Source organism: Clytia hemisphaerica, unplaced genomic scaffold, assembly GCF_902728285.1.
Source record: "Clytia hemisphaerica strain Z4C2 unplaced genomic scaffold, Clytia hemisphaerica genome assembly, whole genome shotgun sequence".
Classification (NCBI taxonomy): domain Eukaryota; kingdom Metazoa; phylum Cnidaria; class Hydrozoa; order Leptothecata; family Clytiidae; genus Clytia; species Clytia hemisphaerica.
The window spans coordinates 268,922-293,165 of NW_027104209.1; the positions used below are offsets into that span (position 1 = coordinate 268,922).

Here is a 24,244-nt window from a genome sequence, read left to right on the forward strand (position 1 = left end):
TAATGCGCTTTGGGACGCTCGTGAACATTCATGAACATCTAAAGACCGCACCATTTCATTTGTATTTCAAATTGCTTGTGATGATATATACTGTATATGTCAAATGATTCAAATCAGTTGAGTTGGGTAAGCAACAGGAAAGGTTCTCCAAATGAATCAAAGCATACAAATTTTATGTAAATTAAATGTTTGTAATGATAAAATTCAACACTTTATAAATAATAAAAAAAGAGACAGATGTTCCAAATTTCCCTTGTCATAAAAAACAATAAAATTCCCTGCATATCTTGCAACGGTATGAATCATGTTGACACCAGCATTCAAGTTTGTAACACAACAATGACCGCATAAGTTTTCGTTTTCAAACCATTTAGTAGTCAAATTGACAGAACATAACAATTAGTCTTTATCCTTTGTTTCTTTTTGTTTGCGCTGTTGTTCTGATTCTTTACGTGCTGCATCTTGAAGTAGTTGTACATCAATATCTTCTGGCGGTAGTTGAACATATCGAACAACAGATCCACGCAAGAAGCAATTTTTAACTGACAACATATGTGGGTATCTGTCTGGGTCTGTTACACTGATATCAGTTAGTTTAATGTTCAGGTATTGGTCTACAGAATCAAGTACACCAGATATGCTCAGATCATTTTTGAGCTCTACAATGACTTCTTTTCCGACAAGTGATTTGAAGAAGGAATAAAACAACATTTTATATAGTGATTAGCTTCTCTAAAAGGGGAAAAAGCATCTTTCACAAGCAACAATACCTTTAAATAACTTACCAAGTATTATAATTGAATTATTTTCTCTGACCAAGCTTGAACTTTTCAACACCAAACTAAAAATTAGATACTATTCAGTGCAATCAGATCTTTTTGCAAGTTTGTGTGTAATAAAATATAATATTGTACTCTTTTTAACTAATTAGAGACCAAAATAAAAATTGTTTTCTTGCTTCTGGAAATACTGCTGATGAAAAAAACTCTTTTAGATTTTTCTTACAACTTTTTTGTTCAGTGATTCCAACCTTCCAATTCCAGTATTACTTCGAATAAACGCCCTTCGAGAAAACATTTTTAAAGAAAATCCCCCAATAAAAGCACCCTTCAATGTTTTCCGAACATGATCAGACTAGGTTTGGGCTAGGTTCAAGACTTTTTCAAGTTCCAAAACGCCAAGTGGCCCGACAAAGTTCCGGTCATACTGTGGGTCGTACAAAAATCCTCCGAATTTAGGAATTATTGGTGATTTTATGGTTGCACCATGGTTTGGTTTACACCAAGTTGGTCTAATGTTGACATCCCTCATCTAATTTCTACACCCTTCTTTTCAGAGATATCGTGAAATCGGAAGGGAAACATGCATCAGGCATCATGTAGGCCTCAATTAATTGACTTGTCTGGTCACCCTGTATATGGAAATCAAATTAAAAAGAACAAACATGTAATTAATTAAGGAAAGATTATCATAATTACCATCCATTGGGTCTCCCAAATTACCTCTCTCTCGCTACAAGCTTGACAACTGACATCTTGTTATTTAGAGTAACCGAGTCTCTATCATCAAATTACTTCATTAGTCCAAGATATGAATGGTTCATGTGAGACTGGTTTTCCCCTCCACTCAGTAAAATAATCAACCCCCTTTAGAGGCACTGGAAAGAAAACATAATGATCAGATCAAGTAAAATATATTTGTCAGCCAAAAATTCTGTTTGGTAAACAATTTCTTGATATACCTAACAATTTTTTCGTCACTTTTTACCGACAATTAATTAAAAATAAAAATAATTTAAACAAACAAATACAGTGGTATAATAGGGCTGGCTGGGCTAGTTTCAAATGGGGCTGGACTTAAAAAATTGTTGGTTTGCCGTCACCCGACCGACCCTACCTTAAAACCTGCCGACCCAAAAATTATTTTATTAATTTTATTTAAAGAAGAAATTTTTTTTTCTTCAAAAACTTCAAACAGTCAAATCAAAACTCGGATCTTGTCTGTCTCAATTATAAGAATCGTGAATTCCCTGCTAGCGCTCTTCTGTTTTCCATTCAAAATTACCTAAAACAAACTATTTTAACCCTTCCATGTACGAAAATTTCATAAATCGTCAAAATAAAATAAATTTCCGACCGACCGACCGACCGACCCACCTCCAAAATCTAGGGTCGGGTGACGGCAAACTAACAATTTTTTAAGTCCAGCCTGGGTCGGAAAGGTAATTGCTGATATTACTTTCATTCTTTTAGTACATATCTTTGTAGAAACCACACTGAACCACCGCATCTTTTACATTTTTTTAACCAGTTTCAAAAACAGGGGGAGTATGCAGAGTGCGCTCTTCATAAATTTTAACGAGTTGTTATGGGAAAAGAAATCGATTCTGAATGAGGTACGTTTTTCTATTGTCAAGTAATTTTGTCATAATGTTATGCTTATGTATGTATTATGTATGCTTTAGTTAGTCTGTAAATTGGAGTCTATGCATGTTTCCCTCCAGCGTTCAATTAAAAATACAGTTTGATTGGTTCAATCAATTACATCTGGTTGATATAATTCAAAACAAACCTGATTTACAAAATTTGCTTGTTGTAAAATGTTTAGCTCCTAACCGAAAGTGATGTCATGCATAATTATGTTTAATATCATTATTAAATTTGAGATTACACGTCCACAACCATCGAGAAACTTCTGAATTCCTGCCATCTTGAAATTTATGATCTTGCATGATTTTTAATTATCCAATTAAGCACTATTTCACATCTCTCAAACCAGTGAAATTGTTATGTGATTTCGTTGGTAGGAAATCCTACCAAAACTTGCTTCACTTTTCAATAAAGGCCACAGATCTAGCCCTTCGGGTTTTACAGATCTGTGATCCAACCACACTGTTTTATTTACTACCCGTGATTCTGTTGGCGAGTAACTTGCCAAAAATACTCACGCGGCAATTATGAAATTTTAATCAAAATGGTAGAGTATAGAGCTGCAAGCGGAAACATTTGTTTTAAAATTTTGCTGCTTATGGCTGGTCAGGCATTTGATGGCTATGCAAGTTTCCCTCCACTGATGGAAGTTACTCGATCTCAGGGTATATATTTTGTCGTCGAAATTTGTCACAGGGAGTTTTTGCCGAATTTGTTAAACTTTTCTTGTTGTCGGACTTTGCCGAACAAAATTTTTTTGTCAAATTTGTCACACATTTCTGTTAGGTAAAATTTTTAATTGATATTTAATCGATCGATTAATTATCGATTCGCTATCGATTTTATCGATTAGTAACGTCTGGTGTCGTACTTTGCTGAACTTAATACCGTGAGATCGGGTAACTTGCATCAATGAGGCTAACATGCATAGCCCTCAAATGAATGACCTGGCTGGTCATTAAAATACAAAGCGAGCTGCGAGCGGAGCTGCGTAGTTCATTTATTTTGAAATTTTGCTGCTTTGAACGGTCAGTCATTTGATGGCTATGCAAGTTTCCCTCCACTGATGCAAGTTACCCGACGACCCTGCTGATGCACCGGACACGAAAAAGTCTGGTGCCAAATGTCCGGTGTCAAAATCGAATACTTTTGAGCACCGGATAATGTGCGCAAGTCCGGTACGTCCGGTACGCATTTTTGTACAAGGTTAGGGCATCTTAGTAAAGTTACCACCCTCCCCCTAGGCGGTTATTTTTTCGACACCGGACATAATAGCGAAACGGCAAAAATGACAACACCTTATTAGGGAGGTCAAATTTGGGCGTATTTTCAGCGCAAAAAAAAGAAGAAAAAAAAGTCTTCCAGTGAATTTATTGACCCATAACTTACCCAATACTTTGAGTTTTGCACCCAAACTTTTTTTCCAAATAGTAGAGAATTTATCAGAGATTAGAATTAAAAAAAAAATCACTTTGATATCTTTTTTCTATCGAAAGTTACATTCATTTCCCCATCACACGTCGCCATCTTGAGAAAGAAAATGTCACGGCACCAAAATTTTTTTTCATCGAGATGTAAACAAACGACCGTCACTATTGAAGTGATGGTCGGTTTGTTCCCATTTCTTTTTTACTGAACGCGGAAAGTTTCAAGCTTTCTTTTGATTTGGCTTGGAAGAGGTTGGACGCGTTTTGACCAAAACAGTGAGTTCTTCACAATCCATTTTTCTTACATCTTTTTAAGTACTTTATCATTTCTCAAAGATAACCCCTAATTTTTTTTTATGCTTAGGGCTATCAGATGAGCCTACTTTTGTTTCTTCTGATTAAGTTTGAAAATTTGGCTGACTCCCCTAACCTTATCAGATCGTATATCTCACACCGGACAATAATGTCCGGTGCATTTACAGAATATTTTTCTCCACCGGACAGTCCGGTGCGTCGTCAGGGTCGTGTTACCTGACTTGATGGTATGTTTTGTCAAATTTAATTGAATACTCTCAATTTTAGCGACTTTTGAAAAGCTCGATTAAATAATTTAATCAAACTTTTGTTGTTCCATTAACTTCAACACAGTTCGATTACTTTGGTAATCAAACTGTTCGATTAATTACGTCTGATGGTATTGATAAAGAGAAAGGAAGCTTCTGACTGAAGCTAAAGGCATGGCTCCGACTGGGGTTCTAGGTCCCCCCCCCCGCCAAATTTAGGTCCCCCCTGAGAACAAGTTCCCCCAGCCTGATAAAATTTTAGGTCTCAGTATAGGGGAAAAATTTTATGGCATTCACAAAGCTCTATTTACATGTGTGTGCACTTTTAGAGAATATAATAGAATGTCTTCATTTTTGCATTTTAAGGATCAGATCACACTTTCCATGAAAACATAAAGGTTTAGAGAAATTAAAAACCAACAGTAAAGAAAAATATTTAGGAAGTGTTATTTAGCCCCCAGAGTTACATAAACTAATACAGGTTCCCCCAAGATAGAGCTCCCCCGCCTGTCGGGAAAAACAAGCAGCTCCCATCTCTTATATGGCAAATTTTAGGTGTAGCTCCCCCCCGCTCAGGGGGGGGGGGGGGGGTGCGAGCCATGAAAGGAGAATTCACATAGGAATAATAAGGTTGGCAAAAGGTTTTTTCCTTTGACCATATTGAATTGTATGCAAAAATTATGGTGGCTGAATTGCTGTGGTGAAATTCCCTTAGAAAGTATGCAAAAAGAAAGTAATATAAAACTTACATGCATAATTGGCATTATATAAAGTGTAATCTTGTAGAAGAAAGATTAAATTTGCTTCTTTTGAAAACTAGAAATGATCAAATTCGCTCATCTCTTAGAACAAGCACTTCAAAAAACCATAACATTAGACATAAACTCAAGCTGAAAAATCACCCGTGAAGGTACAAAAATAATCCTTATTCGGCTGACGGTAAATTATTCTCCTGGGAATAGAGCCGCCAAAACGATCAAATCAAAACATTGATCTGAACCCGCTGAATGTGTGACGTCATAATTTATGTTGCTTTCAGTTTGCGTGTTTTGAAAGTTAGATGTGTGTACTCCGTCTTGGTGGAATTTTTTAATGTCATGAAAACAGAATATGCAATGTCTTTAAGAACAAATTTCTAAAAGGCTTTTGTTGTTCTGTAAATATTTCTTTTTGTATTAAGAAATTCCATCTTTTATTGTTCTATTGATTATAATATTTCTTTGTAAGATGTTTTGTTGTCTTTTTAATCTTTGTGTAAACTTGCATATGTTTTGCATACTTTCCAACTAAATCCAACCACGGCCTTTTCGTTCCTCTATTTTTGCATACAATTCAAGATGGCGAATGGAAAGGCGAAAAGGTCTATTAAGCAAAGAATAAAGTTTCAATAAGCGATTTTAACCTTCTTTATTACCGTAACTTGGTCTAATGTCGACATCCCTCCTCTAATTAATTCCCACACCCTTTTTATCAGCTGAAATTGATAGAAAGGTTGAAACTGTTTTTCTTGGCTTAGTGGTCACAGAGGAATAATCCTTTTTCAATCAGTGATTCAAGCTTTCATATTATTCCTATCTCTAAGGCGGCAATCACAAATATCATCGTTTCGCGTCGCCCGACCGACTCTCAAAAATTGAGTAGAATTGAGTCAGGGAGTCGGTAAATTTGTCGGACTTTTTCTGTCAATGACCTTTCCTTCGTTCAAAAATTTTATTCTTGCCGATTTTTTGCGAGCGATTTCTAGCGCATTCGCAGCATTTTGACTTTGTTTATCATTACATGCGCCATTTTGGGGTCGGAGGTCACAGTGTTCAAAGGTCATAATTTTAAACCACCCATTACACGCGGTTGTTTTGGCTGCTGGCTGGCTGGCAGTTTCCTATGGCGCGCTGAAGCGCCAATAAATACTATCTTGTTTAAAACGAAACTATGTTGTTAAAAAGAAACTAAGTTCGTTTCAGGAGAAACTATCTCACTTAAAACGAAACTATCTCATTCTCATTTAAAAAGAAACTATATCATTTAAAAAGAAACTATCTCATTTAAAAAGAAACTATCTCGTTTAAAAAGAAACTATCATTTCTAAACGAGTTTATCGGAAACTTACGTCCAGAAAAGACGAGTTACAGTAAACGAGTTATAAATACTGTTTTATCAAAAAGCCGAGTAATGAAGAGTTGTAACTCGAGCTTAGAAGAAAAAAGCGTGCTTTTTTAAGAACTAGCCAAAGAGGCCATTTTCTCAAAGTGTCTGTTCCTCCTTTTCAACAAACAACCTTTTTTTAAAATAGGGCGGGGCCCTTCGTGCATCTTGGCAAGGAGGGGGCCCGGGGGGTACTAGGGTTGCGAGCTGACGGGGGAGGGTGCCGCCCGACTTTTGAACTTTGGACCCTTACCGGGACTAAAAAGGATAAGAGAAAGGAAAATTTTGGGAATTTTACGACCCTTAGCGGGACAAATTTGACCAATTGTGAATGGTCCTAAATCCGACAGCCCTGCCTAAATCCAACCCTCCAAATAACTGCTATGAAAAAAAATTCTATGTTTACAAATATTCCCTCTCCATGTTGAACAATAAACTATTATTACAAGAACTCTTGAAACAAAACATCTAACAAGATGACTATAATGTCAAGATGTCCAATTAATGTGATCAAAAAAGTGTGAGTTGTAAAAATAATTATCTGAATTATTCTGAATCCGTTGCTCGTGTTTAAAACGTTAACAATTTTGTAATAAAAAATTATGTTTTGTATAAGAAGCAATTAATGCAATTATTGTTACCCTATTTGGTTCAATTGGTTGATTGTATCAAATCATTCAGTTTAGTTGACACTTTGGTATCTTCATTGCGTCACAGCGCAAGGTTTGTTTTTATTTTAGTTTGTATCTTTGAAAGACCCCATCGGATTTAGGCAGGGCTGTCGGATTTAGGACCACTCACGGTAAGTTTCCGACGAACTGAGATATTTTGGTTAATCAAATATGATAGTTTCTTTTTAAATGAGATAGTTTCTCCTGAAATGAACTTAGTTTCTTTTTAAGGGAAATAGTATCCCCTGAATGAAACATAGTTTCTTTTTAAATGAGATAGTTTCGTTTTAAATGAGATAGTTGCGTTTTAAATGAGAAAGTTTTGTTTTAAATGAGATAGCTTCTCCTGAAATGAGCTTAATTTCTTTTTAAGGGAAATAGTATCCCCTGAATGAAACATAGCTTCTTTTTAAACGAAATAGTATCGGTTTAAATGACATAGTTTCGTTTTAAACAAGATAGTATTTATCGGCGCTTCCGCGCCCAAATGGATGGAAAAATGGAAACCCGAAAATTTTAGACCCAACGAGGACGCGAAATGAAGATATTTATGATTGCCGCCTAAAGAAGGGTGTCGGAATTAGATGAGGGATGTCGATATTAGACCAACTTATGGTACTACACTCTATCTCTAAAAGTACTAAGTAAGAAGCCAATTCTCAGAGCATGTCATGGTTGCCCCTTAAGATCCGTTGCTCCAACCACAAAAAAAGCCAGAAAAACAGGTATATATAGCCAGTTTTCAATGATTTTGCCCCTGAACTGTAGATATTATCAAAATTTTGCCCCTGCCCTTGAAAAGTGAGCAATCTCTGCCCTCGAGATCTCTATGATTTCTGCCATACTCTGAAAACTGGGTAAGAACGGTGTCAGAATTATGAGGTAGTCAACATTAGACCATCCTTTGTCCTTACTGCATGAGTTCCAGAGATTTGGTTCAAAACAAAACTGTAAGCCTGTCATGTGTCAAGCAAAGCTAAATTGATACGATGTTCACCAGTCAGTCAGCCCACAACCCCCTCCTTAAGCATTTTGATGGTTTCTAACTTTAAAAATCTTACCCGTCTTATACGTCTTACCTCTTACGCGTCCTAATGCTGAAGGGCGCATTAGATAAACCTTTCCCAGGGTTCTGCTAAAAACCAAGATGAAACACTATTAAAATTACTTTCTAAGAGTACTAAGAATTGAATAACTTTGAGGACAAAGCATTTACTAAAATAAAAGGGCCTTTCACCACGTTTTCCTTGTTTCGCTGGTTGCTGTTTGATTCGTAGTGGGCCTCAACATGAATTGATGTTATGAGCAGCAAGCTTACCCATAGTTGAGCCCGACTGCTTGCTGCCGAAGCTGAATCAGGGAAATTGAGCGGGAGAGCGGGAGTACCGCAAAATCGGGGAAACAAGCACGCTTTCCGGTACATAAGAACAGCAAGGGGCTTGGGTTGGAGGCAAATGGAGGGTACTGCTGGGAATGTGCCGAACTCAAGGGTGACATTTCTGGGCCTTCAAAACCTCTAAAGGAGTCGTCAAGCTAAGGGGCCGTCCACATAGTACGTACGCACTAAAATGTCGAAAATCGAGTACCCCTCCCCCTTGTACGCAAGCGTACGCAAATGGCTGTACCCTCTCTGGTAAGTACGTACTTTTTCATTCACCCCCCCCTCGGTCGAAGAAAATTTCAAATTCAAATCGTTTGGTTCAGACCTTTATTTCATACATAAAACTCAATGTTTATCAAGAAACCTTTTCTTTTCCTTGATGCGTTTAACAAGCGTAAAAGTATCTATGAAAAAATGTTCAGTGCGTACGTACATTTTCCTTTGACCCCTCCCCTCCCCCTGTACGCAAGCATACGCTTTTGAGAAGAACCCCCCTCCCCCCTTAGTGCGTACGTGCTATGTGGACGGCCCCTAATCTCATCCCATGAGGATTACAAAAAGATAAAATCCCAAATAAATTTCGATTTTATATCCCTCTAATTCAAAAGGTTAGATTTATCGGGAAAAAGTATCGATGTGTGTCCAAAATCTCGCAAAGTTTTCTCGTTTTTTGACCCAAAATTTTCGGATTTTCAAAAAAATCGAGCATGCAGTTCCCAGTGGAGTGAGCATATAGTCTGAATTGAAAACTCTGCAAGAAGGAGCAGAACATGGAACTTGTTACAAAATGCCAGCATCTTAGATGGGAACGATGAAAGACAGGGGTTCATGTTCATTCTCTCCCCGATAACAGTAGTTGTGACCTCACTTACGTCAGACAATTCCGTCAGTATTAAATTATTTCTGTCTGTGAGCAGTGTATTTTATGAATTACCAGTAAACTATTACCAAGTTTTCCGTACATGTTATAGGTAGTCTGAGTTACAGCTCTCCTAGACAGAGGATGCGCACTCCCTTATTTGCAAGTGACACAAGACACATGAAACAGGCAGTGAAAATAACGAACCTGAAGTCAAGTTGGTCGACCGTCCCAGTATCAAAAATATTGTTTTCACGCCGTATATGTTCAGAATTCTGACCCTCATATTCCTTTGAAAGATTTCCTTCGATTCTTCAGTTTTTTTTTTTAACTTAAGCAATAAATTTGAGGAGTGACAATATACTAAAGAGAATGTTCAAATATAAATGGATTCGAAATTGTATTATAAATTAACAAACTAGAAATTTGTCAAACTAAAACCATCAATCTACCTAAATAACGATATAAAATTGACAAAATATTTGTGAACGAAAAATTAAAATTGTAAAATAATTTAAAAATCATACCTCGCTTGAAATCATAACCTATATTTACAGCGTTTTAAAATTTGTTTTGAAATGATCGTATAAATACCAAGCTAATTAGGTCCATATATCAGTTACAAGCCAAAGAAAATTCGAAATTAACGATAAAGGGTGTTTCTCAATAAAAGAAAAACTCAAAATTTATTAATATAACAATCTCTTAAAATTTATTTAAAATAATCTCTTTTCGAAACCGCTTTAGATCTGCCATTGCTCAGTGTAGTGGATAACCAAAAAAAATCATCCAAAATTTCGAATATATGTTCATATTCTATACAGCTTGGAATTTGAATGTTTAAAAAAATCATTAAAATAGATAAATAATATACAAACTTGTAAAATATAAAAAAAGTCCACACGTAGATAGGTATAACTTTCAGGTAATATTTACGCATCAATACTTATGAGCAGAATCGATTTCATCAGTAAAGACATTGGCGTACGTGGACTTGAGAAATTGAACATAATTCTGCATGCTTCGAGTTGTAGAGTTGGCTTGTTCTAAACGATCTCTCATATCTTGTAAACGAGAGTTGAATTTCCGTTCCGCCTGAAAAACAGAAAAGAGAAAGATTTTTGAACAAGTGATACTTTTATGGACCTACCTGGCTAATCAGCAGAGAGCAATAACTCAAAATAAACAAGAAATCAAGAAGAAATATTGATAAGAAATCCCGAAAAACCGTTTTTTAACTAACTCACCAACAAACGGGGTTAATCTATAGGACCTATCAGGTTATGTATTAAGCCTACCTTAATACCTCAAATATGCCCGTTAAAATAGGATAACAACTATCTAAGTGCAAAATAAACAGCAATGCAATGAAAAATCTATTGGTTAAACTTAAAAGAAAAAGTGCAATAGCTTGACAGACCTCGTCTTTAGTACGTTTCAACTGTTGAGTGTTTTGCGTTGATCTTGATAATTGTGCTTCCAAATCCATTATTCTCGCCTGTGCTGAACGTTCCTGTAAGAATGACATTTAAAATACGAATGAATAATTTCCGAGACAGTACGATACAATAACACCACATTAAAAATGACCCAATGATTTGACGACTAAAAGAACGAACAATAGATTGTGATTTGACGAGTCTATAATCAACCGGGGGAAACTTCGAAATTTTGTGACGAATATTTTTCCCCGGCAAAAATTTTTCTTCGACGATAAACCTTATTTTGAAGAAGAAGCCTAAGAAAAGATAAAGTTTAATTGGAATATGGAATTAGATGTTGTTAAATAATGAAATAAATAAAGATGCAAAAAGAAGAGGATCGAGGATGAGTTATGTAAACAAATGAATTGATCAAGTTATAAATAGTGAAGTGAAAGAGCTACCTTTGCAACTGCTTTATCTTTCTGTGTTTCAACTTGCTTTTTAGCGTCGTTCAAAGCAACTTCCAATTGATGAACCAAACGCTCGTTCTCAATGCGTTGACTCTCGAAACGTTCCTAAACAATAAAATATTTATCGTTAGGCGTACGATCGTGAATAGAGCATGCGGAAATCTACCCTCGCACAGAAAGCCAACTTATTTAAAGGAACTTTTAGTTCCTTGTTCCCTTTGTTAACTATCAAGCATGAACAATTACAGTTAGAAATGAAAAAAGATATTTAATCAAACTTATGATTTGCTTTGAGTTATGAAATGCTTTGTACCACAGAATATCAAAGTCAGCTGAAAGTTAATTTCATGATCATTTCGTATGAAATAACAAAAGACCAAAGAATACAGAAATCTCACCTGTAAGACAGCAAGGTTTTCATCTTTCCGACTAAGAGATTGAATCAATTCCCGTTGTGAGCCGTCAACACTTTGCATTTGTCTGTCGAAAAAGATAAAGAACTGGCTACACATATAATCTCACGTGAAGAGTATCAAATCGAACCCCAAGTTTTGGATTGTGACATCGCAACTCGCGTACCGAATTCACATGAATTTATTACATATGAACCCTTAAAGCGTAATAGGTGTTTTGCTAAAAGTCTCACTTCATTTAGAAGGGAGAGAACTAAAGAGAGAGAGAGAGAGAGAGTTAACAAGAGATGCATACCTTTCCATGGCAGTAATTTGCTGTTCAAGGTGTTTACTTTCATCGTGTTTTGAACGATATTTCTCCCGCAGATGGTCCATCTGTTCCGTCAACATCTCAACCTGTAATGAATGAATGAATGAATGAATGAAAGGACAAACGAACGAACGAAAAAATGAAAAAATAAATGTTTGTTTGACTGTGTGAATTAGTGGATGGTGGAATTAGTGAATGGACGGTGAAAAGAGTGAATGAATGAACGAATGAATGAATGAATCTAATACTCGTTTTCCAGGGAGAACGGTGAAGATAATCAATAATTTTAACTGTTTATTTCTTAATCTTTTTTTATCAAAAATGTGTCAAACCTTTTGAGTAAGTTCAACGATGACGATATTTTGTTCTGTATTCTTCTTCTCTGCGGTATTCGCACGCTCTTGAGTTTCTCGTAGACGGTCCTCCGAAGCCTGGTAGTTTAAAAAAGGAAAATATCTTGAGACGTGGTCCTGTGAATAGTAAATAATTACGAATGGCTATGACAGGGTAGCTTGACGGGCAAGATTAAATTACAAGAAAATTCCATCCTCCCATTAGATATTATCCACTGAAAATATGTAAGCAAATCATTTGTAAAAAATTCAAAGATTAACGAGTCCAACCGGTTGGTAAAAAGCTTTTCACTCGATTTCTCAAACTACAACATCGTACAAAACCGCATAACCTTTTCACAGGTTATTTAAAAAAATGACATAAAAATACCTTCAACATGGCTGGGTAGGGCTCCAATTCCAAAATCTTACTTCGGAGGCTTGTCCGTACCTAAAGATGCGAAAACATTATGGTGATTCTTTATAAAAACATTGTATTCAAATAAGTTTATCGACCAAGTGATATTCAAATTGGAAGTTTATCGTGGCTTAGATCACGAGATTTACGTTCGGCTACGTTTCGAGAAATTCTTCTCCCATCGTCGAGCATGTGTTCAGTACGATGATTAATGGAATATGATGGATTCTTGTCACAATCAATATATAATTCAAGGCAATTATGAACGAAATTGAATAATCATTATGTGAAAATGTTTAAGAAGAATTCTTTTTTTATAAATGCTATTCTCTCAAGACAGGATGTTTATTGAACTGAAATCCAAAATTTGAAGAACTAGAAGAAGCAATGTGTTCTTACATCATTGACTTCATGCATGCTTTCTTTTAATTTACTGTTCATTTGCTCGTCTTGTTGTCGCAACCGGTTGTGAAGATCGTTACATTCGTTGCGGTAGTGATCCAACTGGGATTTATACTCTGTTGCTAGCGTCTCGAATTGATCTAGCGCCGCGCGTAGCTTAGTAATCTCGGTTTCAGCTGTTCGCAACTGTTTAAGGTGAGAAAAATAACAGGCAAAAACATTCATGATAAATGAGAATTCTACTACGGTTAGAAAATACATACTAAAGTAGTCCAGGATCTGGAGCTCAACTACTTTTTGCCTTTGATAATCTGATGGTGGAACAAGTGATACTTTTATGGACCTACCTGGTTACCAAAACTAACCAATGAACATTGAAACAATGAAACACATCAGACATAACTGGTCAAAATACAAAAATATATAAAATGAAAGCATATCTATTGGTAGAAATTATCAATACTATTGAAAAAGACTTATGAAAAAAAGTAAAAAAGTTATTAAACGTTTTTCTTTATAAAAACAATACACTATCAGAAAAACGCACAGCTTAATAAAGAAGGTTTCTAGAAAACAAAAAAGGCGATTTCCGGCATTTTCTGCCAGAAAAAAAATTTTCTCAAAAAATCGAACTCATGTTTTGAGTATTGCGCATACGCATCTTTCTGCAAAAAATCAGAAAAAACTAAGGATGAAAATTCGAGAAAATTTCAAAAAACCGGTTGTTCCGGCATATTCCCAGCATTTTCAGCCGGAAAAAAAATGTTTTCGAAAATCGGGCTCTGTCACATTTTAGGTATTGTCATTTTGCATCAGTGTGCAAAATTTCATAAAAAAATATAAAGTACAGCTCGAGAAATTCAAGAAATACTGTCTTTCCGGCGAATATAGGTTGTTCCGGCGATTTTTTAATAGTTACGGCTTCAAAAATCAATTTTATTGAAAATTGAAACATGCTTGATGGTGGGCATTGCTATTAATAATGTTTTTGAATGAAAAAACAACCAATTATAAGGAAAAAGTCTAATGAAAATTCAGAAAAACGGTGATTTCCGGCATATTCGGCTGGAAAAAATTTTTTCTCAAAAATCGGACCCGGTCATGTTTTGGGCATTGCTAATACGCATCTTTAAGCAAAAAATCAGAAAAAACTAATGATGAAATCTCGAGAAAATGTCAAAAAACTGGTTTTTCCGGCAAAAAATCGGGCTCCGTCACATTTTGGGCATTGCCATTTTGCATCTTTGTGCCAAAAATCAGAAAAAACTAATGAGCCAATCTCGAGAAAAGCTGGTAACAGACGGACAGACGGACGGACGGACGAACAAAGGTTAATTTATAGGACCTCCAGGTAGGTCCAACAAGCAACATGCTGAATGGACCTACCTGATGATGAAAGTTAGATAGCAATGCGAAAAGAAAAATGAAAATATAGCGTTTAGCGAAAATACACAACACAATAAATTCATCATTGATTGTTGATGGGGGGGGGGGGGGGGTTGTAGGGAAAAAATAAATAGGAAGTTCTGGTCGCAAAAATCAGTTTTATTGACAATTGAATCATGCTTGATGGTGAGCATTGTTATCAATAATGTTTTTGTGTGAAAAACATAGAAATATAAGAAAAATACCGGAAAATTTTTTTTCTCAAAAATCGAACTCGGCCATTTTTTGGGCATTATTAATACGCATCTTTGAGCAAAAAATCAGAAAAAACTAATGATAAAATCTCGAGAAAATGCCAAAAAACCAGTTCTTCTGGCATATTTCCGGCATTTTCGGCCGGAAATTATTTTTTTTGAAAATCGGGCTCCGTCACAATTTAGGTATTGACATTTTGCATCAGTGTGCAAAATTTCATGAAAAAATATAAAGTACAGCTCAGGAAATTCAAGAAATACCGTTTTTCCGGCGAAAATTGGCTGTTCCGGCGATTTTTAGAAAGTTCAGGCTTCAAAAATCAACTTTATTGATAATTGAAACATGCTTGATGGTGGGCATTGCTATTAATAATGTTTTTGAATGAAAAAACAACCAATTATATGGAAAAGTCCAATGAAAATCCAGAAAAACGGCGATTTCCGGCATATTTCCAGCATTCTCATCCGGGAAAAATTTTTTCTTAAAAATCGGACTAAGCCATGTTTTGGGCATTGTTAATACGCATCTTTGAGCAAAAAAAACAACCAATTATAAGGAAAAAGTCCAATTATAAGGAAAAAGTCCAATGAAAATTTAGAAAAACGGCATTTCCGGCATATTTCAGGCAAAAAAACGGGCTCCGTCACATTTTGGGCATTGCCATTTTGCATCATTGTGCAAAAAATTAGAAAAAACTAATGAGCCGATCCCGAGAAAAGCTGGCAACAGATGAACGGACGGACGAACGGACAAGGGTTAATTTAAAGGACTACCTTAAGGTAGGTCCAAAAAGTAGAGAGCGCCATCAGTATATCAAGAAGCGAAGATACTTACGGCAGACTCTCTGACTAATACTAAAGTAACTTAACGAATAAGCCTTGATTTTTCGAGCTTTGTTGATTTTTAAAGGCAGAAAACTTCTTTTTATATTTTGCTGACAAGGAAGAACTTTCCATTCTGCATATTATTGCTATATACAAATGGATAATCAAGCAGTAGACAATTTGACCGGCGGACGTACAGAAACTTTTCGGCAAAGATGAAAAAAAAGATTTACCTTGAAAGTGTAATCTTGGTCTGTGGAATGAAAATTTTCCTCTATGCTTCTTATCTCCTCCTAAAAAAGGCGACAGTTTGAAAAATATTTTACGAAGATGGCCTTACCGAAAAAAAAGAAAAAGAAAAAGAAGCTCCGCACAAAAAGTGAACTAATGTTTAAGTTTGCATACGACCTTATTTGAAAGCGGAGTTGTTTAAAAAATCTTTTTTGATAAATATTCATCCTTAATAGGCCTTTTCATAAATTACGTCACGAACAACACTTGCCTCGTACTCAAACAATTACCATGGTGATTATGTCCCTTGAGACATTAAATGATTCTTTTATGAATAGAACGTAGTTTTGATAAAATCCGTTTGATATTAATCACAATGGCAATAATTTCAAAACGATGCAAGTGATGTTCATGACGTAATTTATGAAACGGTCTATTAAACCTTGAAAAACAATCAAGCGTAACATAAGCGCGTGAGAGGCTCACGAGAAATTCCCATATGCTTATAAAAATATGCATGAACATCCTTGAAGGATTATTCTGATAGCTGTCCTTCAATGTTACCTTTAATCTCTCATTTTCGGTTTTGACACATTTCAGCTGACGGACTTTGCTGGTCAATTTTTCCACCACAGGGACGGGTCCCGCTTTCATCGTTTTGGGTGACAACTCTAGCGTGTCTCCAATATCAAAAATATTTTTCCGTAAGATTTTCGATTCATCTTCTAGGTATTCGTTGTCTTTTTTCAACTTTTTGTGAGCGTCTGTTAAATCAATTAGAGTTCTCTTGGAGTGGTCGAGTTCTATTAATAAGTCACTCATTTGTTTTTGTAATTTCTCGTTACTATCTTCCGATTTATCCGCTCGCTCACGCTGGATGCGCGTGGCCTTTTTGAGCGCTTCCTTATCGCGGACAGATTTATCACGGGTCACCGCTAGAACGCTTTGATAATGTTCGACTTCTGCCGTACATGCGGAAGAATCGCGTTGGCTTTTCTCAAAAGCTTGTTGTAGACGTTCGCATTCTACAGACTTTTGAGTGAGTTCTGTTTGCAAGTGTTCCCGAGTGGCTTCCATAGTCTTTTGGAGATCATCATAGATTTTTCCTTGTTGCTAAAATAAAACAGAAGACAGTCAAAATATACAAATTAAACAATAAAAATATTGCGAAGGGTAGTATGTTGGTGACTACCAGTAAGGTCGGATTGTTAAAGTTAATTCCCTAACACAGCGTGAATACTTTTTAACACTTTGTTAGATCAATGAGGTAATAAACTTTCAAGCGCTTAAGCATTTTATGAAATTCTAATGATATGTTAAATTTACCAAGTATTTAGTAATCTTTTGTTTATAACGTGTTAAAAAAACAACTTAAAACCAGTTTCATTTACCGCCATAGCATTAAAAATTAAGTGCTTAAAAATCAACAGGAATGGCTACAAAACAGTAAAACAGTTCGTCAGCAGGTGTGTTGATCTACAATAACCTTTATGAGACTAAACAACTTTCACGCGCTCTTTTGGTCAATGTTATTGAGAAAAATTGGTGTCACAAATTCTAAACAACAAAATTAATCAGGGGTAACTTAATGGAAAGGAATTGATCACGAAGATGAAACGACAACACAAACCTTATCTGTTTCTATCTTTGCAATCAGTGTATCAATCTGTTTATCCTGGTCTACAAGTTGTGCAGATTGGTTCTGAAAAAGAAATCAGCATGAAGTCTTTAAAATCAAGTCAAAATAAAATTCTAAGGAAGTGAGAGATGCGACTATTATTACGTCTTTTAAAGAATACCAAATAAAGGAGAAAAAGTTTCGGCGGAGGCCGAAAAGCACGTTAAAATCCCCTTGATAACCCCTTTCCATGGGTTTATTATTTTTGATTTACAACGTTGTCGATTAGGCCAAAAAATGGATTGCATAAGTCAAGGTTTACCTGTATAGTCGATTCAGCATTGGTTAACTTCTTTATTAAGATATTGCAGCGGTCTGTCAATTCGTCTTCGCTGACCTGTCAATCAAAATCATAATGCTCATATTCTGGTAATCTTAATATTGAGGACCATAGAAATAAAAGCCCGAAGGGCAAGAATTGAATTTCCTATAGGATTTGAAGCCATTAAATGCTACCTAAGTTGCGCGGCCCGCACGGATTTCACACAAATGCCGGATCGAATTATACCGGCAGATTTCTAAAAATGTACGTCACTCAAATGTACCAAAACAAAGAAAGCGCTAGATTCAATCGGCAGTCAAAATTACGGAGCACATTTTAAAGGCTTCACTTTCTCAAGGTCAAAGAATCGATCCTAGCCCTTCGGGTTTCTATTTCCTTGTTGAGGACACATATTGAGATATCGAAACCAACGGTTGAAGAAGGCTTAGGAAAGGAAGGAAATATTTTGGGAATCTAATTAATATTTTTGAAAAAGGGTAATAACCCCCAGATTTCTGAAGGGCACCTAATGCTAATGTGGGTCAACCCAAGGCAAATTCCTAAGGGAGCTTAGATCGTTAGGAGCATCATTTTCCTTTGGAGCGCCTGAAAACCGGGCTTAAACCATTGTCATGGGACCATCCATATCATACGCACGTAGTGAAGGGGGAGAAGGCGTTGAGCAAAAGCGTACGTCTATTTTTTGATTGACGTCATTTCTGTTGTTCTGTGTACAAGGGGGAGGGAGCATTGAGTTTCAAGCCCGAAGGGCTAGAGGTCAATCTCTTTGGTAGGATTTGAAGCCAACAAATCCTACCAAAGTTGCGCGGCCTTGAGCGACCCGCCTGGTTTTTACACAAATGACAGATTGAAACTAAAATTTACCGCTTAATTTCGAAAAATATATCACTCGAAAAAAAGGAATTGCTAGATTCAATCCGTCATCAAAAATACGGCGCATATTTTAAGGCTTCAATTTTTCTTGCCTGAGAAAGGTTAGAGATTGACCTCTAGCCCTTCGGGCTTGAAACTCAATGGGAGGGAGTATCAAATATTTGGAAAGTCTTTGCGTATGTATTATGATGTCGCCTACACTGCTAAGAGTAGAATTTTGAAGCATACCCACCACCCTTCACTTCATCATCAACAGTTACCTGTTTCTTATGTGCTTCTTTGATTAAACGTCGAAGATTTTTATTGGTGACGTCGAATTCGTCCAGTTTATCCAGCAACATATCACGTTGACTTGACAACGCTTTAATGTCAACCTCTGTGAATTTTCGATCCTAAAAAAATGTCGTTGATAACTCTTGAGAAAAATGATTTTTCGATCTCCCTAAAAGAGGTAACCCAACGTTTCTAAAGATATTATTTCTAATGATAAGCGAGCCTAGGTGGTCTCTGTTTCAGAAAACTTTAAATATCGAAAGTGCAAAAAGTTCACCAAGACTTAAAACGCCAAAACCTTCCTCACTTGAAGATTTTCTTTTTTAATACAGAAAGGAGGCGCGCCTCTTATGCTGACAAAGCAAAATCAACAAAATAAATTCTCAAAATTTGTGCTCGCGCGGCGTGGGAAGGGGAGAAAGTTGTTTAGAAATGTTGTGCAAGCAAATGGTAGGAAATACGTTAAACGATGTCCTTTTTTATATACGGTAATTACGAGCGGAGAGTGAGTTGCGTTACTGAGATACTGCACAAGATTAAGGAACTACTAAGATCGATCTTGACCAAAGTACAAAATAATGACTCTTAAAAATCTCCGTCACAAGAAATCAAGATTTATAGAGGGCGACTCCACTGATGATTGTAGAATTTTATCGAAAAAATTGTCAAAATTCGAGATATATATTATATAATATTCTTACATGTTTCAGTTTACGGCAAGTCTTTCTCAATTTATCTAGCTCCTGTGATGCTTCTTTTCCTTCGTGCTCCACATCGTTTAGTCTCCTTAGCAACGTATTTTTCTCTTGACCTAGCATGAATGCTTCATTTCTGTGAAGAAAAAAAGTTAGACCAAGTAACACATGTTTTAAGGTTTGGAATTAGAACCGGTAATGGAATTTAACCCAAAAAGAAAATTTAAAGTTAGAAAATTACTAGTCTACCCTGGTTTACCTACACAATAGACACCTTTAAAACACAGCTGACTGGCTTAGGTTTCGAGACTCTCTATGATTTCATGGGTTTCATAAAAAACTCAGTGCACATGCGATGCATCCGGAGAAATTCAATATTTAAAACAAGAAGAGCAGTGCGCATATCCCGAAGAGTAAGAGTTCTACTCTCAAAACGAAGGAAGAAACGAGGTAGTCTAGAAAATTACCTCCTATATTATGTACATCAAAATAAAGTCTGTTGTTCTTAATATTTTTGCTACTTTAAGAGATAACTTTTCGGCGAATGGACCGATTCACAAATTTTCGTACAATTTGGCGGATTTATTAATTAATTTGTTGGCAAAACAAAGCAAAATAATTTGGTGGGAAGTAACTTTCGAGTTTCGAGGCAATTCGCCAAAATCACTTTTCTTAAAGTATAATAGTAGTCCCAGCGGTTTTTTTTTGTTTGCGAATGAAAGGAAACAATACTTTGAGTTTTCAGCTTCTTTTTTCACTAATTCGTAGGAACGTTCAAGTTTCGATCGATCGTGAAGCGATGTGTCCAGATTCGTTTTGTAAGACTGAAAGTGAAAGCAATAAACAAACGGTTTTATCAGAATTGAAAAAAAAATTATGTTCGACCGAGAAATTAGAAATGCTCAGTGCCTTAACTAGCAATCGATGTAGAAATTTTCTTCCGACAAGCTAAAGCTCTGAAGGTCGGAAAAAATTATCAACATCTTTAAAGGTTTGGACTATGGATTTTCGCAATAATCTATCCCCAGCCCAAAGCCACCGTTTTAGGGGATTTCCGGGCCCAACTGCAATTTCTTACAGTTTTTACAGCCATAGGCAGTTGAGCTCGAAAGTTTTAGCACTTCCGCTGGACATTCGGTTCACTCCTTTAGACTTTTAGCATGGGCGGCCGCAAATCCTCAATCGTAATGTAAGAAAACTTTATAGAATACAGTTCTCCTTTGTTTTTTTCTAATACACCGAAGATGTCATAGTATAGGATAGACAAAGTTGTTGACTGTAACAGGATAATATCGGTGGATAAATATGCCAGTTTCATTCATTCATTCAATTCTTCTAATGCCCATCGCTCGTTTAAAATAAATGCCTTTGATATTACAGTGTTCAAAGTAAGGTTTTTCGTCTGAGACAGTAAATGGAATTTACACGGCAAATTAGCACATTATCTTGTGATTTTGGTGAATTATGAACAACTTTGAAACGGAAAAGACTCCTTAAATATTTATTTACAGAGACGGAATTCCGTATGAGACGTGGAAGAAATTTCAACGCTTTCGATATTGTTTACCTGTAGTTCTTGTTCTTGATCCTCAATGAGCTTTCGTGATGCGTTTAGTTGATCCTTTGCTTTCGATTTCAAATATTCGCGTTCGTTTAACGAAACCTGGACGAAATTATTCATAGAATTCAAGATACATGGAAGCAAAAGACGTGTGAGTTTGACTGGCTTCAGTGACATCCGGGTGTCGCCAACTGAATCTCAAAAAAGCTATTATCCGCGACGAGATATTTTTGAAAGACAATTCAACTACTAACTACACCAAAATTAAAGCGTTCTTACGTCTTTGAGAAACGGAACAGCGTCCTTATATACTTTACTGATGATGATGGAATTCCATATGAGACGTGGAAGAAATTTCAACGTTTTCAAAATTATTTACCTGTAGTTCCTTTTCTTGGTCCTCAATGAGCCTTCGTGATGCGTTTAATTGATCCGCTGTTTTCGATTTCAAGTATTCGCGTTCGTTTATTGAAACCTGGACGTAATAGAAAGAAAACAAGGTCTCAGAAATGACCGGCTTTGGTGACATCCTGATGTCACCAATAGAGCTATTATCCGCGACAAGATACTTTTGAAAGGCAATTCAACTACAGCAAAATTAAAGCGTTCTTACGTCTTTAAGAAGGCGATCAATCTTGTGTTCGTAGCGTTCACCCGGCGTATAACTGCGTTCAACGGGCGTAGCATAACGTGCATCCGGCGTTGGATAGTGTGCACTTTGCGGATAGCGTTCACCCCGAACGTAATCGTCCTGTCAGAAAAGAAATATGATTTTAAATATCATTATCGATAAAAAATTCATAAGCAAAAAGTAACGGAAAAAATCGCTTTGTGACGATTTTTTTTGCGTTTCACAACAAAGGCTTATCAAAAAGTAAGGAAAGGGAGATGAAAAAATTGCTCATTGGTAAGAATTTAATCAAACCGATCTTTGATATCTTTTTCTTAATTGAAGAGATCACAAGTGCACTAACGAACATATACTGCATAACACTACTAAACATAGATATATCCCCCGCTAGGAACTAAAGTTATATCACCAGAGGTACTAGACTATGTTAAAAGAAACAAAAAAATAAGAATGAGAAAAATAATGTAAAGTGCTATGATTCTTGAGTCAACAACACTGAACCTTTTGCTGTGCTGGTTTCATGAATTTAAACTTCAATCACCATATGATAGAAGCCGATAGAAATAAGAAGGACTAAATGGGTGAAAAGCAAAGGTTTGAAGATTGTCTAACAGAGAATGTCTCGCATGGGAATAAGCAGAGAGTGTAGAAAAAAGTGCTGAGTATTTTCATCTAAGTTAGTCCCTACAACCGCAAAAAGGAGTCCAAGGTGTTAAAAAAGCCATGTATACCGTAATTTATGCGCGTTGAGATGACTGAAACCCACCCGAAGTCGATTGAGAAAGACCACACCCTGGTTATCCGGAACATTAAAAACATGAGATTGTTTGGGTCTCAAAAATTCAAAAATTATTTTTTAAGTTTTAATCGAAGTTAAATTTCTTATATCACCGTCCAGAATATTCCATTGAGATATGCAGTAAGGGAAGAAAGAGTTTCGAAAACGCTCAGTTCGTATAGCAAGAGGATGTATAGGATATGTTAACTGACGCTGCGAGTCTTGCTGGAAGATAGCTACGTAAGTAAGACGGAGGCTTGGTTATTTATAATTTTATAGAAGAATACCATTCTTATAGAAGAATACCATTCTTATAGAAGAATACCATTCTCATAGAAGAATACCATTCTCATAGAAGAATACCATTCTTATAGAAGAATACCATTCTTATAGAAGAATACCATTTTTATAGAAGAATACCATTCTTATAGAAGAATACCATTCTTATAGAAGAATACCATTCTTATAGAAGAATACCATTCTTATAGAAGAATACCATTCTTATAGAAGAATACCATTCTCATAGAAGAATACCATTCTTATAGAAGAATACCATTCTTATAGAAGAATACCATTCTTATAGAAGAATACCATTCTTATAGAAGAATTACATAGAAGATTCTATAGAAGAATACCATTCTTATAGAAGAATACCATTCTCATAGAAGAATACCATTCTCATAGAAGAATACCATTCTTATAGAAGAATACCATTCTTATAGAAGAATACCATTCTTATAGAAGAATACCATTCTTATAGAAGAATACCATTTTTATAGAAGAATACCATTCTTATAGAAGAATACCATTCTTATAGAAGAATACCATTCTTATAGAAGAATACCATTCTTATAGAAGAATACCATTTTTATAGAAGAATCATTCCATAGAAGAATCTTTATAGAAGATAGAAGATAATACCATTCTTATAGAAAACCATTCTTATAGAAGAATACCATTTTATAGAGTACCATTCTTATAGAAGAATACCTTCTTATAGAAGAATACCATTCTTAAAGAATACCATTTTATAGAAGAATACCATTTCATAGAATACCATTCTCTAGAAGAATTAGATTCTTATAGAAGAATCCCATACCATTCTTATAGAAGAAAGAAGAATACCATTTATAGAAGATAATTATCCAATTTCTCATAGAAGAATACCATTTCATAGAGAATACCCATAAAGAATCTTCTTATAGAAGACCATTCTTATAGAAGAATACCATTCTTATAAGACCATTCTTATAGAAGAATACCTTTCTCATAGATAGAAAGAAGACCATTCTTTAGAAGAATCCATTCTTATAGAAGAATACCATTTTATTTTACATTTAGAAGAATACCATTTCATAGAAGAATCCCATTCTATAGAGAATCCATTCTAAGAAATACCATTCTTATAGAAGATTCATAGAAGAATACCATTCTATTAGAAGATACCCATTCTATAGAAGAATACCATTCATTTATAGAAGAATACCATTCTTATAGAAGAAACCATTCTCATAGACTACCATTCAAAGAATACC

General features: G+C 35.7%; 2 protein-coding genes across 3 annotated transcripts in view; both read right to left on the reverse strand.

Moving 5' to 3' along the window:
* Window positions 1-399: 399 nt before the first annotated feature.
* LOC136815542 (U6 snRNA-associated Sm-like protein LSm2) lies at window positions 400-711 on the reverse strand. Its single transcript, XM_067071994.1, has one exon. The coding sequence runs from the start codon at window positions 709-711 to the stop codon at window positions 400-402; it is 312 nt and encodes a 103-aa protein (XP_066928095.1).
* Window positions 712-9,855: 9,144 nt separating this feature from the next.
* The window catches only part of LOC136815491 (outer dense fiber protein 2-like), a 52,192-nt gene continuing 37,803 nt past the window's right edge, over window positions 9,856-24,244 (reverse strand). The window contains exons 6-23 of one of the 2 annotated variants that reach the window (XM_067071936.1): window positions 21,914-22,051; window positions 21,680-21,775; window positions 21,307-21,402; window positions 20,472-20,563; window positions 19,746-19,875; window positions 19,032-19,163; window positions 17,878-17,952; window positions 17,568-17,639; window positions 16,502-17,050; window positions 15,940-15,999; window positions 13,239-13,427; window positions 12,813-12,872; window positions 12,422-12,520; window positions 12,075-12,175; window positions 11,765-11,846; window positions 11,358-11,471; window positions 10,893-10,985; window positions 9,856-10,567 (exon numbers count right to left, since the gene is read on the reverse strand). In XM_067071936.1, the coding sequence (XP_066928037.1) occupies window positions 10,412-10,567; window positions 10,893-10,985; window positions 11,358-11,471; window positions 11,765-11,846; window positions 12,075-12,175; window positions 12,422-12,520; window positions 12,813-12,872; window positions 13,239-13,427; window positions 15,940-15,999; window positions 16,502-17,050; window positions 17,568-17,639; window positions 17,878-17,952; window positions 19,032-19,163; window positions 19,746-19,875; window positions 20,472-20,563; window positions 21,307-21,402; window positions 21,680-21,775; window positions 21,914-22,051 (2,334 nt within the window). In that variant the 3' untranslated portion in view covers window positions 9,856-10,411. The remainder of the gene's footprint in view (window positions 10,568-10,892; window positions 10,986-11,357; window positions 11,472-11,764; window positions 11,847-12,074; window positions 12,176-12,421; window positions 12,521-12,812; window positions 12,873-13,238; window positions 13,428-15,939; window positions 16,000-16,501; window positions 17,051-17,567; window positions 17,640-17,877; window positions 17,953-19,031; window positions 19,164-19,745; window positions 19,876-20,471; window positions 20,564-21,306; window positions 21,403-21,679; window positions 21,776-21,913; window positions 22,052-24,244) is intronic. The other variant, XM_067071937.1, reaches the window with a different exon arrangement.

Bases quoted from the DNA above. Each gene is read 5' to 3' on its own strand.
- LOC136815542 (XM_067071994.1), bottom strand. From the start codon at position 711: ATGTTGTTTTATTCCTTCTTCAAATCACTTGTCGGAAAAGAAGTCATT.